General features: G+C 49.7%; 8 protein-coding genes across 8 annotated transcripts; 6 read left to right on the top strand and 2 right to left on the bottom strand.

Annotated features, from left to right (window-relative positions):
* Positions 1-817: 817 nt before the first annotated feature.
* Positions 818-1,256, bottom strand: N7506_009627 (SEC61-beta family protein; the record flags this gene model as incomplete). Its single annotated transcript, XM_056958920.1, has 2 exons — positions 818-852; positions 911-1,256. 2 exons carry the CDS (start codon positions 1,254-1,256, stop codon positions 818-820), a joined length of 381 nt encoding a protein of 126 aa, XP_056808310.1.
* A 1,099-nt stretch (positions 1,257-2,355) lies between these two features.
* Positions 2,356-3,522, bottom strand: N7506_009626 (uncharacterized protein; the record flags this gene model as incomplete). The annotated part of the gene is made up of 4 exons (XM_056958919.1): positions 2,356-2,640; positions 2,693-2,887; positions 2,943-3,375; positions 3,440-3,522. 4 exons carry the CDS (start codon positions 3,520-3,522, stop codon positions 2,356-2,358), a joined length of 996 nt encoding a protein of 331 aa, XP_056808309.1.
* Positions 3,523-6,271: 2,749 nt separating this feature from the next.
* Positions 6,272-7,145, top strand: N7506_009625 (uncharacterized protein; the record flags this gene model as incomplete). The annotated part of the gene is made up of 6 exons (XM_056958918.1): positions 6,272-6,312; positions 6,381-6,398; positions 6,459-6,624; positions 6,680-6,719; positions 6,869-6,945; positions 7,005-7,145. The coding sequence occupies 6 exons, from the start codon at positions 6,272-6,274 to the stop codon at positions 7,143-7,145; spliced, it is 483 nt and encodes a 160-aa protein (XP_056808308.1).
* Positions 7,146-8,001: 856 nt separating this feature from the next.
* N7506_009624 (cytochrome P450) lies at positions 8,002-9,700 on the top strand (the record flags this gene model as incomplete). The annotated part of the gene is made up of 6 exons (XM_056958917.1): positions 8,002-8,315; positions 8,366-8,396; positions 8,445-8,588; positions 8,651-8,780; positions 8,830-9,460; positions 9,538-9,700. The coding sequence occupies 6 exons, from the start codon at positions 8,002-8,004 to the stop codon at positions 9,698-9,700; spliced, it is 1,413 nt and encodes a 470-aa protein (XP_056808307.1).
* A 311-nt stretch (positions 9,701-10,011) lies between these two features.
* Positions 10,012-10,846, top strand: N7506_009623 (uncharacterized protein; the record flags this gene model as incomplete). The annotated part of the gene is made up of 2 exons (XM_056958916.1): positions 10,012-10,213; positions 10,275-10,846. 2 exons carry the CDS (start codon positions 10,012-10,014, stop codon positions 10,844-10,846), a joined length of 774 nt encoding a protein of 257 aa, XP_056808306.1.
* A 790-nt stretch (positions 10,847-11,636) lies between these two features.
* Positions 11,637-12,017, top strand: N7506_009622 (uncharacterized protein; the record flags this gene model as incomplete). The annotated part of the gene is made up of 1 exon (XM_056958915.1): positions 11,637-12,017. The coding sequence occupies one exon, from the start codon at positions 11,637-11,639 to the stop codon at positions 12,015-12,017; it is 381 nt and encodes a 126-aa protein (XP_056808305.1).
* Positions 12,018-12,157: 140 nt separating this feature from the next.
* On the top strand, positions 12,158-12,919 carry N7506_009621 (uncharacterized protein; the record flags this gene model as incomplete). Its single annotated transcript, XM_056958914.1, has 1 exon — positions 12,158-12,919. The coding sequence occupies one exon, from the start codon at positions 12,158-12,160 to the stop codon at positions 12,917-12,919; it is 762 nt and encodes a 253-aa protein (XP_056808304.1).
* Positions 12,920-13,168: 249 nt separating this feature from the next.
* On the top strand, positions 13,169-13,691 carry N7506_009620 (uncharacterized protein). Its single transcript, XM_056958913.1, is given in 3 exon segments — positions 13,169-13,336; positions 13,360-13,597; positions 13,603-13,691. The coding sequence occupies 2 exon segments, from the start codon at positions 13,183-13,185 to the stop codon at positions 13,491-13,493; spliced, it is 288 nt and encodes a 95-aa protein (XP_056808303.1). The 5' UTR covers positions 13,169-13,182; the 3' UTR covers positions 13,494-13,597; positions 13,603-13,691.
* Positions 13,692-14,059: the final 368 nt, after the last annotated feature.

Here is a 14,059-nt window from a genome sequence, read left to right as displayed (position 1 = left end):
TGGATTCGTCGATTGCATCTGACGCAAGTCCCATGGCTCGAGCTTAGCAGACAGCGTGAAACTCGCACCATTTGAGCAGCGTCGAGCCTCAGGTATGCGGGAGTATTCCACACTCCAGATCAGGGTCAGATGTCAGAGGTCTAGTCCGATCCCACGCCCCGGGCACCGGGGACTGGTCGAGGTGACTAAGCGTTGTCCATCTCCAGGGCTCCAGGGCTCTTTGACCCAGGGCTTCAGAGCTCCTCGCAAAGAACGTGAGAAGTAATGCTGCATCGTATACATTAGAAAATCTACGAAATACCCAGTGCCTACACAGACTTCGAACTGCACCGTCAAAAGATTCAATCAAGTCATTGTATTGTACAGACAAATGTCCAGAAAAACAGAACACGCCATGCAGCGGCCCCAGCAGCGTACACTACATCTCATTCCAGCGCACACAGTCGCCAGGGAAGAGGAGTATATAAATGTACCCAAAAACAAGGCCAAGGAGCACAAACGGGACATTCTACCGAGACGGACCCATTCAGCAGATAGGTCGCAGGAACTCTTTTGCAACGCAAGAAAAGAAAAAAAAAACACCACACATCAAAAAGAAGAAACAGAATCACGCCAGTTGTTTCGGTATGGATGGTTGAATTCCGGTGCCATTAACGGAATGGTCGAGAGGTCACGGGGTATAGGAGCAGAAGGGGTGGGTGAGGTCGAGGTCGAGGTTGAGGTCGGGCTTGGGAGTGGAATGTGCGATCAGATGTAGCGGATGGAAGCTATTCATCAATTGTGCTCATCGATGCGCGAATTGAAGATGGGTTCAAATCTAAGCGGAGAACTTGCGGGTGATCTTGGCGATGACTGGAGAGGGATGTTAGCATTGCCGATTGATAGACTGTTGTACGAATCATGAACTTACCGTGGAGGCCAACGACGGAGAAAATGAAGCCCAGACTCAGGACAAGGACAACAACGGGGTCGACGCGGAGACCGGGGCTCTCGTCAGTGTAGAGCTTGAGCATGGTACCGGAGGAGCCACCGGCGCCGGCAGAGCGGGTGGAGCTGGGGCGAGCGTTGCGCAGAGTCTCCTTGTGGTCTGCGGCGGCACGGCGACGCATGGCAGCGCGAGGACCGCCGGGGGTGGAGGGAGAGGAGGGACGGCTGATGGAGGAACCGGTGGCAGCGGCGCCGGCGCCGGACTTCTCAGCGCCAGACTCGGCGCCTGAGGTCAAGGGGGATGCAGGACGAGGGGAAGCCTGATGCATTGTTAGCTGTGTGTTGCTGGGATGCTGAGATGGTGAATGATGGGGGCGAGCTGGCTTGATCGACGGATCGCTGATGGGTTTCGAATGTGGCATTGGAGGGACTTACCATTGTGATTAGGGATAGAGACTGAGGGAGAGGATGTCAATTGATTAGAAGAAAGGTGGAATTGGAGACCAGAAGAAAGAAAGGGAATGAGCTTGGAGGGTCTGAACGAAAAGGGAGGGTTTGCGGAGATGAGGCCACGATCGCGGTTTCTTGGTTGATACCGTATTGGACTTGTCATAATGGGTATTATTGGCGCTGGTGGTGTGTAATTAACGACATGGAGGTATGGGTGGTACAAAAGACCCACCAATCAGATGACTCGGTGCATACTGCTCATTGAACATTTGGACACTAGTCGCTGTACTTGGCGCTTTTAGTTAATATCCCTCAGTCTCTGACGAGTGGCAATTGAATTGTATCCGCTGAGTGAGGGCTGCCATTTATCCTTGATTCTACAAGTGCCAGCCCTCCTGGAGAAGCGGAAGCTGACAGCTTTGAGCTATGGCCTTGAACCTTCAAACCCACGGGGAGCAGATCACCTCCAAGTACACACACGCGAGCAATTTCCAAAAATAAAGAATTTATTATTTAAATACAGGCATAGATATGATGCCTGCGATATAGAGCCATCGAGATGTCCAGCGATCATGAGAATGACTGGCTCACATTCATTTGCAAAGAAATGCATTCAGACTGTCGTAAGACATGGAGAACACCTCCGGGAAATCATATCATCCTGGTAACGCCGTCGGTGTCCTCATGGGGGGAGGGGTATGAGTATGGGGTATGAACAGACAAGAGGAAAAAAATAGGGAAAGTAGAATCACAAGAAATTTTTATAGCTCGCAGCCAGATGGGGACGGAGGTCGAACGCGGTGACGCAGATGAGGTATCAAACCGAGCCCAGGAAGCCCGGGAATAGAAAGCCAGAAGCAAAAAAGAAGGCGAAGCTCGACGTGCGTACACACGCAAAGCTCACACATGGGAAGGAAAAGACGCTCCAGACCAACGCCCTAAGAAAACAATATTGGAAACATGACCCGTTGGATTGGATCAGTCGATCATCATCCGTGAGGGAACTTGGGTGAGGTTGGAATTCAACTCGGTGGTCTTTTCCTCGTCCTTGTTCTTCTTCTTGTTGATGTGGGGCTTGAGGCCGCGGTGGAAATTGTGGACGCACAGGCAGGCGTTGATAATGGTCACCGTGATCAAGACCAGAGTAATGACAGCGAAGAAGGTCATGGGATTCAAGGCGGGGAGGTAAAGGGGCATCGTTTCAGGGTCGTACATGCGGTACAGCTTGAAGCAGAAGTAGGCCATGGCAGCGAAAAACAGGAGCTGGTAGAACTGGTTAGCAGCGCTATTGGTATGTGGATGATTGGCGACTTACAATGATGGCAATCATTCCGGCGGTAGTTTCGCGGCGGACGAACCAGGCACCGCAGAGCAGGATGATGATGGTCACTGGAATCGCGGTCACTGTGAGAGCGAACTCGGCAGTTCCTCCAGCAGAGACCAACACAAGGAATTGAACTGTGAAGCCCAAAAAGAAGAAGAAATCGAATTTCAACAGCGCGATGTAGATCTGAATCCCGACCGGTTAATTACAGAGTCTGAAGAGGGTGGAGTAGGACACAAACCTGGTAAGTCAGATAGCGGCGCTTCATCTGCAGATCAGCACTGATGTGCTTGTAGATGGTCCACGCGAACTCATCGTAGAGCTTCCACGCGACGAAGGTCATCAAGAGTGTTCCCAATCCAACAATACACGGAATGATGATCAAGAACGGCTCAGACTGATCCCAAACGTACAACTTGATCTTGTTCATGTAGTACAAGGTTGTCACAGCTTCTCGAATCTGCTTGACCTGCACCGCTCCGTAGATCAAGAGTCCGATGTTGCAGATACACAGGCCGATGACCTGAATTGTGTTCTTCATTCGCAGCGCATCGTAGACCAACACCAGTTCGTAGAGGAAACCGAAGCCATAGAGGGCAAGGAAGGTGGGGATTGTTTTGGAGGCGGGACTGTCGTTGGGGAGTTCTTGGATCTGGAAGTTCGCGAAGATATACCTAGACAGCCATAGTTAGCCAGGGAACGATCCCACCGAGGTCGGGGTAAGGAGGGGTCTCGTACGATTCCAAACCCAGTGTTACAATAGTCTGAATGAGTGTGACGATCGCAAAGGACCAGGTCCAGGTGGTATTCGGAAGATACATCCTGGGACTTTTGGTAGGGGGTGTGAGGTTCGCGTATCCTTCCCTGGCGCGGAAACCGCCAGTTGCTCGTCGAAAGGCGGGATCAAAAGACCCCCCCTAAGAGAGAAGCTCGAGACCCGCGTGAAGCAATGATGCCGGGGGGCTCCGTCACGGAGCTCGGTTCGGCGAAACGGTGAGAAGACACAATGATAGTCTGACCACCTGACGGTGGCTTTTTCGGGTTATAAGTCAGGTGAGGCAGACCTGACACGGACTGCGCTGGTCTTGGCGCGGGTTGCGAGAGAGTTGCCAGGGGTTCACTTCGAAATCCTCAGGCACACATCCACCCTGTTCGATGCGAATGTCCTTCTCCTCCACCGTTGAAGCCGTTGGATTTCTTCTTTGGTTGCTGGACTTTGTTTTTCCAACTCCCGTGATGTTCCGAGTTGGGCGGGGGAGGTGGAATAGCGAATGAGCAAGGGCGATATGCAGGGACCCTGCAGCAAAAAGGGTTGAAAGGCAACGAGTGACGAGTGATGAGAAAGAGTGAAACACAAAAGAAGAGAAAAGGAAAAGGGAAGTGCAGAAGGACAAGTCTAGGGGCCACATCTGGGGTTCAAGTCCACATAATGTCCGCATACCCATATGGGGCGGGTCGCACATTGCAGGGAGATGCCTAAATCGAAGCCCAGACTCTTTTTCTCTCAGCCCGCATTTTACTCTGAATTGACTTATTTTACCTTATTCAATTTCCCGGAAATCTAGAACCAGCCCTGTATCCAAACTCGCATACGCCGTTTGGTTTCCCTGAATTGTAGTGGAGTAGACCCATCGGCTTGCGACAGGTACAAACTTTGTCGAGTCCAGATCCTCCGTTCATTTTGCTTGCGTAACCCGTGTTGATCAGAGATCACATAATCTGGCTGCCTGGTGCCTGAGAATACTATAAGGATGTAGTGATATAGTGAGATAGTGATATAGAGTGATATACTCCAGTGTTCAGTCTGATGAAAGGATCGTGCCGTGTCAAAAAGACGGGAATGTGTGGAGGAGGCTGTGAGACCCAATGCTACTCTACTTGTGGCTGTGGCTCACTGTGGCTGGGTGGCTGAGTCAGTTTAGTGGCTTGACTGCGGCTCGGGTCCCGCGTTGCATCCATGGCTCACCCGCTGTTTACTCCGTACTTGTTTGCATGTTTACATTCATCTCCAAGTCCTTCGTCTATGTTTGATACCGAATATACGGAGTACACACTGCACATTAAACACCCTCGGCATGGCTCTGCCCCAAATCGACTCCGTAGCCATCTCATAAAACTTCTGGATCTTTTCGCCAACCCCTTGCGCCAGAATGGTCTAGATCCCTGCCCCTAATGCCACTGCAGCGAACAACATTGGAAATGATATGAGACCCATAAGTGTATTGACCAACTCAAACTACACCGTACATACGGAGTAGTACTCCGGTGGGAGAATGGATTCGCTCGGGCTGATTCTGACATCTGCACGGCAACGGTCTTCTCCGGCCGAGCCGAAGTATTGGGAATCCACTTGAACAGTCAGATGAAACACAATCAATGGCAGCCCGGCGGATCATTCCTAATCCACATAGTATGAGACATACGAACACGATCAAAATGTCCGTTTTTCACATAGCCCTAAAGACCTCGGCACCGCCAAGTTCTGTCAGCACCGAACGACCTTTCGAAGCTGAGAGTATATCTCTTGACCGGTTTTTCTTTCAAGCAATTCAGAATTAGTACAGGGAGAACAGATTGCAAAAAGGAACTGGCAGGTTAACACCAGAAAAGACACCAGAAAAGACACCAGAAAAGACACCAGAAAAGACAGACTAAAAGATCCTCGAGGTCCCAGCACAATGATACATCAGTGACCATGGCAGCCCTGGAAGCGTAATGGTAACCAATCCAGGTACCTATCATCGTTTTCGGCAGTTCAACCCAGGCATCTTTCAAAAGATCTTCCCACCCTTGGGCGCTATACACCTCCGTCATCCGCTCACGCATGACATTATGACCGTCGCTCAACGACGCCGCTGCACCTCTGAAGAGCTCGTCATTTCTTGCTGCTGACGGTCATCATTGATGTGAACGGTTTTGGTGCAATGTAAGTTTGTCAGTCTTGAAAGCCTCAACATCATGCTTTCTCTGCGTATTTCCCTACCCCAATTCCTGATATCAAAATGACCCACTGAATAGCTGGCACACCCTCCATAGCATTTCCCATGGCAGCTCGCATAGTAATTGACCATTTGAGCCTTGGGATACTGCATACGGGCCTTCCTTCCCCGGTCAGGAAGGAGCGCCTGGGGTATGTAGAACTAGGAAGGAACCCGCAACACAAACAGCGCGCAACTCCCCATCGTAGACTTCCCTCTTCATATCACCAAATGTCTGCCCCGCAGCCCCCGCGTCGCCCTCAAGTAAGTTTAGCCCTGTCAAGCCCTATCAATAACGCATCCGTGGAGGGATAGACAGATGGAAGGATGTCTGGGGATGCCCGGGGATGCCTGGGGAGGAGGAGCGCTCAGAAGAGGGAACAGCACGCTGATTCTTAGTAGCTTTTTTGTACCGTCTGTTTCCGTGCCGGCCACACGGTGGCCACCTGCCACCAAGTGCGGGCCCTGGCCGCCATCAACCTGGCGGCGATGAGCGGTGTCCCCCCGCCCCCGCCTCCGCCCCCCTCCCATTCCTCTAAGGTAAGATGAATACATCTCTTGTTCAAAAACACTCGGATCAGGCTAACGCGTCATGATAGAGGAAGAAGACCCACCGCGGGTCTCGGGGCAAAGGTATGTAGTTGAGATGGGCCATCGGTCCGCACAATCAGATGATATACCGATTGCTGACATTTTCACAGGCAAGCGGCCCCGCCAAGGTATGTGGATGCCAACAGCGACTGTCTGAGATAGCCGGACAAGGGACTGACTCGCAATAGAAACCCCCGCCGCCGCCTCCCCCGCTTCCTCTCTCGGCCCCCTGGTGAGCCCCGGGGCGAGAAAGCTCCTGCACCGGGCCACAACGTCGAAAACTGCTACCGCCTGCAGGCGATGGCCGCATACCACTCCGCCGCGGCGCGGAGCCTGTTCCCTGCGCCCTCAAAGGTAAGATACATCTTTTATTTCCAGGAATCCAGATCAAGCTAACACGGTATAATAGGGCAAGACCCACCGCAGCTCCCGCGGCAAAGGAAAGGGCGGTATGTATTTGAGATGGGCCATTCTTCCGCGCACTCAGATGACATACAGATAGCTGATATCTTCACAGCAAGCGCCTCAATTCAGGTAACTATATCAACCCAAACAGCGATTACCTAAGATGACTGGAAAAGAGACTGACACATAACAGAAGGCCCGCATCCAGCTGACCTGCTCCCTCCAGTCGGCCCCTCTGGTGGCTCCCGGGGAGAGAAAGCTTCTGTTCCGGTAGGTAAATCATGCATGACTGTGGACAATATCACAAATAGGTACTAACAAGTCCCCAGTTGAACCTCCCGGGGACCTGCCTTTCTCGCCAGTCCCGGGAGGATCCAGTGCCCTCGCCCCCGGGCGACATCGCCGTGGCCTTGCAGGCCAATAACTCACCTGGTGAAGGCAAGTCTATTCTCCTTTGGTGTAATGCTTGAGATGATGGCTAATGCCTACTCAGGTGCCCCGGTAAGGGCAAGAAGAAGGGGAAGGGCCGAAACATGGGGAAGGCCCCCCACAGAGTGGCCTCGCACTCAATTGTATGTCCTGCGTTCTATATTTTGTTTAATTGAGCAAAATTGCCAGGCTCCGGCTCCTGAATCAGATGACGTTGCTCCGCGGGGCTTTATGACCATTTGCAGGCCTTAATAAAGTCCCAGTAGTTCATTTCTGTCTTGACTGCATACAGAGAAAGATATGATAGCAAATCTTTGGTCTTGGCATCGGATCCGGCCGTCCACTCCTCGAACACAAGTGACCTCAGAAGCATGCTCAGCAAGTATACAGCACGAATGGCATTCGCACGTTGTCTATTTGATTCGACCTAGTAAAATCATATTGATAGGTCGTTGTACCCCATATTCATCAAGCCTCTTTCAATAACCTTGGAAGTTTCTAGGTCCATCCGAACTTATCGCAGGTACTGTATTATGAAAGCTTATGGAATTCCAGGGCAACCTTGAAAATGTGACCCAAGCACAAATCTGAGCACCATTTAAACTATAAATCAGAGAGTCGCTGTCATCTCCTTGAGTTTCCTATTGTAGCATAGACCCAGAAACTCTCTCCTACTCTGCGCTTGTTCGTTCTTCCCCGCACTCCGATAGCAAAGATATCGGCTAATCCTAGCCGTTCGAGCTTCGACTATCGTAGCTCCAAGATTATGGCCATTATCTAATGGGAATTGAAGATCATTCAATCAGACATGGGGTATAAATAATCAAAAAGTGGCATCCGTGTTGAGCTCTTGGTTCATTTCTCATCTCATGACCTAGTTCAAATTTCAATACTAACATGCTGTCATTCTGGATTGGGACATTGTTCCTGTGTGGATACCTTGTCATCTGCGGGTTTAGATCACCCCTGTCTGCTGTGCCAGGACCATGGTATACCCGATTTACAAGTTTGTGGATCAAGTATCAAGAGTTCACTGCAAATCGACGGGAGTCGATCCACAAATTGCACAAAATTTACGGCCCTGTGGTCCGCCTCGGCCCGAATGAGGTATCATTTACCAGCTTGGATGCGATTAAAGAAATCTATGCATCTGGAGGGAGTGGATACGACAAGACCGAGTATTATGATCTATTCAGACAGTTCAAGATCAAGTAAGTCGCTTCGGGAGGAATTGCCTGCGGAGGTTTAACGCTAGAAATAGGACCATGTTCTCGACACTCTTAAAAGATGAAGTGAGTGTCTTTTATCATGAATGGAATATAGAATCTGACAGTTTGCAGCATAGCAAGAGGAAGCGCATATTCGCTGAGAGATACGCCATGACCAATATCATGAAAGAGAAACCCATAGCTGCAATTACCGAAAGAGCAATGGTATTCGTGTCAAGCTGCGCTGCTGCTGGGCGACAGAGTGTGGACGTATACGTAAGTCAAAATTTGAATGGTTTATATCAGCCCAAACTGTGTTAACCGTGTTCTCGTTCCAGTCTCTACTTCATTGCTATGCGCTGGACTGCGTTACCCATTTCATGTTCAGTCCCGGGGGCCTCAAGTCCCTCGACACCGCAAAGGACTTTGAGGTCATGCACGAGCTGACATATCACCAAAGCCTCCAAAGTATGCCTATTCCCATTGCCATGGTCATCAAATCTCTGACTTGTAGCAGAGAATCTGTTGGAATACTACCTTCCTGCACTGGCGCCATATTTCCCCAAATGCTTGCATGCCCGCAGTGCACCAAAAGCAAATCAATACGTGCTCGACATGGCCGCCCGATCAGAGCTCGAAAATCATTCTCTTATGGAAAAGCTCAAACGGAAAGAGTCCCCTCTTGAACTAAACCAAGCTGCTGCAGAATGCAAAGACCATATGGCAGCTGGTATTGATACCACCGGTGACGGACTATGTTTCTTGATGTGGGAGCTGTCACAGCCGCAGAACCTCGGCTTCCAGCGCCGTCTCCAGGAAGAGTTGAAAGCTGCCCCGCTCGATGCTCCGCTAGACAGTTTTATCTATCTCGATGCTGTAATCAAGGAGGCATTGCGATGTGCGCCCCCTATCCCTATGTCATTACCGCGATATGTCCCTACTGAAGGCCGGGAGATTGACGGATTCTTCGTCCCTGAGCATACCATTGTGAGCTGTCAGCCTTACTCGGTGCATCGGATCAATGAGCGGGTTTTCCCTGAGCCTGATTGTTTTAATCCTGATCGATGGCTTGTTGAGGAGGGAGCGGCCGAGAGAAATCGACTTTTCTTTTCCTTCGCTACCGGTGGTAGAGGGTGCATAGGAAAGAAGTGAGTTTATATCTTTTTCTTTTTTTTTTCCCGCTTTCTTCCAAGATGAGTGACCAGTGCTGACTATCATTGTTTAGTCTTGCCCTCGTTGAAATGAAGACATTACTGCGCCAAGTGTATACACGCTACTTGACGACTGTCGCGTCGGATATGACTGCTTCGATGAAGTTGGATGATCAGATCATATCTTCGAGGCCAGAAGGGCAGAGTTGTAAACTGGTGTTCACTGCTATCGAGTGATTGTTGTTTTATTCTATAATTATTTACCCTGTTAGCCAGATTTGAAATCAAACATTTAGGAGTCACCATGCAAATGGGATGATCAACACATACTTGGCCGGAGGTTGTTCTTCGTCCGATGCGGGGTGAGGGGAAAGATAAGCTCTTTGATAGCTTCTCTTCCACATTCCCAATTCATCTCCCCCGACCCCGAGGCTACCTTTGCTAGATCGACTTTCCAGGGTTCTTTAAGCAATTGTGCTCGCACCACTCACAACTCATGTCACACACTCCTGGGGTGAAACTAAATTTGGATTCAAATCACAACCACCATGACCAATAAACCCGCACAATCGGCATGCAGGTTCTCCACCCGCATCTCTATCCGATGGCTTCCTGAGGCACCCCAAGAGAACACAGATACGATTGTCATGTCTGTCAAGGACTGGTACCTTGATCTGCGAATGGAAAAGGACACTGGGAAGATTGACTGGGCAATCGCGGGACAACGTATCGTCGAGAGCAAGGAACCGTGTATGTTGTGCATCGATTATCCTTTAGAAAATTTGAGAAGGAAACTCTAATGATTTGATAGTGCGGGTCTCCTTCTCCCATGAGCTCGACTCCCACGATGCTTTCGAGAGCATTGATTGTGGAACCTTTGTCTCACTCCCGAATGGAGACGATCTTGAAACGGGAACTATGCCTCGTCCTGACATCCCGGGAACTCCTGAGACTGAGTACGAGGAAGTATGGCGAGAGCTGCCATTCAGAGAGGGACCTGAGGGTTCTCGGAAAGGTCTTTCGTGGGTTCTCGAATCCGCTGATGAGGATGTTGAGAAAGAAGGCGAGGCCACAATCACCAAAACCTTTATCGGTCGCATCTGGGGAACGTATCTAGCACTTCAGCAGGTTCAGACTCTCAAAAGGGAGAAAGATTCCACAGGAAACATGGTCGTGAAGAAGTCGGGCGCTGATGTCAGTGCACGGAGAGAGGAGTGGGACTCAGGATGGAAGGTCAAGTACGCAGTTGGCGGGTCATCTGATACGCTGCCTTCCTTGTTAGGTGGGCTTGAAAAGGAAATAACAGGCTCTTTGAAAGTCACAAGGGAGAAGGTTCTCGTCCAAGGAAAACCGTTTGTTGTGCGAGCATATGAAGAGATATGAAGCTCTTTCTCTCATGAAGTTCCAGTTCTGTGTAGACCCTATACCTAAATGCAGTGTGTCGGTCAATGATCACACCTCCATGTGGGTTTAATGGGTGCTCCGTGATGCAATATCACAAACGTTGATATATTTGAGCTTATCATTTCATTTTTCGCACCCTCGGGTCACACTGCAGGGGTAATCTCTCTCGAGCCTCCGAGCTGCAGACAGCACGCATGAGAAAAGCGGTAGGTGAGTAGTACAAAAGCAGCAGACAAGCTGGACGTCACAGGTTCTCAAGTTGAGTTCTCTTGAAAGGTTTGCCATTCAAATAATTAGAGTCTGCGCAATCTTTGTGTTACTAGTATAAGATGGGCGTATTCATTAATGCTCACTTGCGTCTCATTTTATGGACAGTCTGCTTGTTCTGGTCTGTATCAGGAGCCACTGCAAACATATATGAATGCTTTAAATCAGTGGGTCAATTCCCATTCCCTAAACACAAGTATGATGATACAACTAACCTTCCGATAGCGACCAGATATCTGCGCTCCAATCTTGCACATCACCAACTATGAGCAGGATCATGTGACTCCAGGGTTTCTTTTCATCACTCCATATGACCTGACGACATGCAATGACGGCCCATATATCTACGATCACCTCGGGGTAAGTTGACAGACTCACTACCCATGATTCACTGCTCAATTTAAGATAGCATCTTGTCTGGTACGGGGCAGTAGACAATGAGTTCGTGCACAATCTTCATCCATGTCATATTGCAGGCCAAGATAAGCTTTGCATGTTGAAGATGCGCCACGGAGAAGGAACTTCAGCCTCGGGCTCAGTCATCCTCTTCGATTTAGGTCTCTACACCCCGGATGGAGAACGAGACTTTACTGAAATCAACGCTGGTGTGGAGCCAGACATGCATGAATTGATGCTCGTGGATGATGCAACCGCAATAATTACGACATGGTTCGATACCAAGCCTTGGAATTTATCGTCTGTTGGTGGTCCTTCGAATGGACATCTGCGCACAACTGGGTTCCAGGAAGTCGATATAGAGACCCAAATTGTGAACTTTATGTGGGACCCAACAGACTACATTGAGATAGAAGCCTCACAGATGGAGCTTGGGAGAAGATGGGGCGATGGCAGCAGTCCTAAAACTGATTGGGATTATTTGTAGGTCTCTCTCTGTCTCTGTTTTTGGACACGCTGCTCACGCTGTCTGTCTTAGTCACATCAACTCAGTGGACAAGACAAAAGGTGGAGATTATTTGATCTCTTCCCGTCACACAAGTACCATTTATATGGTCTCTGGCCAAAATGGTACCGTTCTGTGGAGACTTGGGGGTTTATAAATCCGACTTCACGTTCGAGCCCGGTTTGAACTTTAGCTCTCAGCACCATGTGCGACTGAGAGAGGAGCATGATCAAAACATGTTGATCTCGCTATTTAATAACGCATTTGATGAATGGCACCAGACTGCTTTATCTTCATCTGGCCTCACGCTGTATTTGGACCTTGAGGCAATGCACGCTTCTCTAATCCAGCGTTATGAGACGCCTCGGAGAATACTTACCACAAGAGAAGGAAGTGTCCAGTTTTTGGAGAACGGTAACGTCTTCATCTACTGGGGTGGCACACCATTCATTAGCGAGCACAAGCACACCCCAGATGGCCCGCGGACCGTGTTCGAAGCACGGCTGGCAGACCCAACGGGGTATTGGTATCGTGCTTGGAAAGCGAATGTTACCACAGCGCCAACAACTAGCCCAGATGTATATGCCATGGCGGCTTACAGCTCTGGACCAACGATTTGGTTCATTTCCTGGAATGGAGCCACCGAGGTTCAAGGTTGGAGAGTGTATGCTTCTCAGCAGCAATGGGGCGGGTATGAGTTGATAGGGTACTTTGAGAAACGTGGATTTGAAACGAGGATCGAGCAGGACGATTTCTTTGCGTGGACAGTCATTGAAGCTGTGGATATCAATGGACTGAAAATTTCTGGGTTGTCTGTTCCATACGGTACATTTGTCGAAGGTTCGCATCAAGTCACCGGTGGACAGAGTGTTCTGGGCGTGTAGGTGACATCATACCAAAAGCCATAGAAAAAAGAGTCAGATTCCAGTGTCTATACCACACACAGTTAATCTATCCAGAGAATGTAGCGAAGTGAAAGAATCAAAAAAGAACAAAAGAAAAACAAAAGCCCACCCCACAATGCCCTATACTCCCAAATCAGGCTAAGCGCCCATCAAAGCGGTGACTCACGCACGTGACAGCAATATAAAAAACCTCAAATCCGCACGCACCCAAACCTTTCCCTCCCCAAGCGCCATCCCCACCAATGCTGCGTTTCTTTGCTACACACGACGGCTCGACCGTCCTCGCGCCCTGGGTTCCGCCCAGGCCGAGACCCTTGCAAATGAGAAATTCGGAGGAATCTTCAAACCCACAACCCGCGTCGTTCGCTCATTCGCGCGTCGGCGTCGGTACTGCCCGTGAGGGCCTGGTGTGATCCTAGATCACTTCTTGCCACACCTGCACTTGGCATCAGAAACATCGGGGGAGGGGGAGCTGGAGTGGCTTGCTGCTTTCGGTTTTTTTCCTTGCCCCTTGGGAGAGTCGGTGCGGAGATTGTGTGTGATGACACTTTAGTGCAATACGCAGCATACTTACTCTGCTTCTCTTCGGAGGGGTGGATGGTATCATTCGATTCCGATCATTCTGGTGGGGATGGCGCTTCATCTTTTTTTTTTAAGGTCAGTTCTTGTTATCCGCTCCTGTTGGGGTGTCTGGGAAGAGTTTTTTTGTCAACCTTGCTAATTGGTGGGGTTGTGGACCTTCTAGGTTCTAGGGTCCTGGTTGGACTTGTGGTGGTTTGGTTAGTAGATTTAGTTGGCCTTTATTGTATGGCAGTGTAAAGAGCTCTAGAGCTCTAGAGGGGCTGCGCAAGCATTGAAGTAGCTCCATGGAGAGTTCAAAATACATTTCCTTTCTGATTCAACAAATGCTGCAGAGTAGACTGGATCTTCTCTTTAATTATACGGACATTACTGGGTAGACCACTGTTTTTGAACTCGTTTTGAAAAGGTTGCGATGTCGAAGTCGACCGCTGAATATGTAAATTATCGTGAACATCTTGTAATCCCAATTAGGGATGCAGTGAGGAAGCATTTCCTCCGTCGGGTTCTCTCCATTATCATTGGGCATCATTTTAAGCA

The sequence above is a fragment of the Penicillium brevicompactum genome (genome assembly GCF_028827555.1).
Source record: "Penicillium brevicompactum strain IBT 35665 chromosome Unknown utg000006l_segment0_segment0, whole genome shotgun sequence".
Classification (NCBI taxonomy): domain Eukaryota; kingdom Fungi; phylum Ascomycota; class Eurotiomycetes; order Eurotiales; family Aspergillaceae; genus Penicillium; species Penicillium brevicompactum.
This window is presented reverse-complemented; position numbering and strand designations above follow the sequence as displayed.